General features: G+C 36.5%; 1 protein-coding gene across 1 annotated transcript in view; it reads left to right on the forward strand.

Moving 5' to 3' along the window:
• The window catches only part of LOC106532426 (disintegrin and metalloproteinase domain-containing protein 15), a gene marked incomplete at its 3' end in the record, with an annotated part of 3023 nt that extends 2755 nt beyond the window's left edge, over nucleotides 1-268 (forward strand). Inside the window, 1 exon segment of the mRNA XM_014028471.1 lies at nucleotides 177-268. Within this exon segment, the coding sequence (XP_013883925.1) occupies nucleotides 177-268 (92 nt within the window).
• Between the last annotated feature and the right edge of the window lie 222 nt (nucleotides 269-490).

Consider the following 490-nt stretch of genomic DNA (forward strand, 5'->3'; position numbering starts at 1 on the left):
CTTTGTTAACATTTTAGTCAAAAAACTATTTGCCTATTTCTCCATGTACAACTTTTGGACTTAATCCTTGTTTCGATGTGACGGGTCACGTTTATTTTTTCTGAATAGTGAGTGAATGAATGAAAGTCAGTTTAGTCATTCATTAAAAAAATAAAGCTCTCTGTTTGTGTCCTCAGGCGTGGACAGACGGAGACGTCCCGTCCTGGAGAAGACTCGTCCCTTCGTCTTGTTGGAGGGACAGAGACGAAGCCTGGCTGAAGCTTTACAGGTCAGAGCAGCTAAAGTTCTGGTTCTGATCGGGTTTGGGTTGCTTCTCTTGTATTTTTATTTATTTATTTATTTATTCAGATATTTCCCTCAGACATGTCCAGGCCATTAAAAGTATTTAGTAATAATTTACAAAAAACAGCAAATAAATGCAAACAAAACGTTTTACAAATCTGTGCTGCAGTAAAACATTTAGTGGTTTTTTGAACTCTGTTTAGTAAAA

Source organism: Austrofundulus limnaeus, unplaced genomic scaffold (genome assembly GCF_001266775.1).
Source record: "Austrofundulus limnaeus strain Quisiro unplaced genomic scaffold, Austrofundulus_limnaeus-1.0 Scaffold766, whole genome shotgun sequence".
Taxonomy (NCBI): domain Eukaryota; kingdom Metazoa; phylum Chordata; class Actinopteri; order Cyprinodontiformes; family Rivulidae; genus Austrofundulus; species Austrofundulus limnaeus.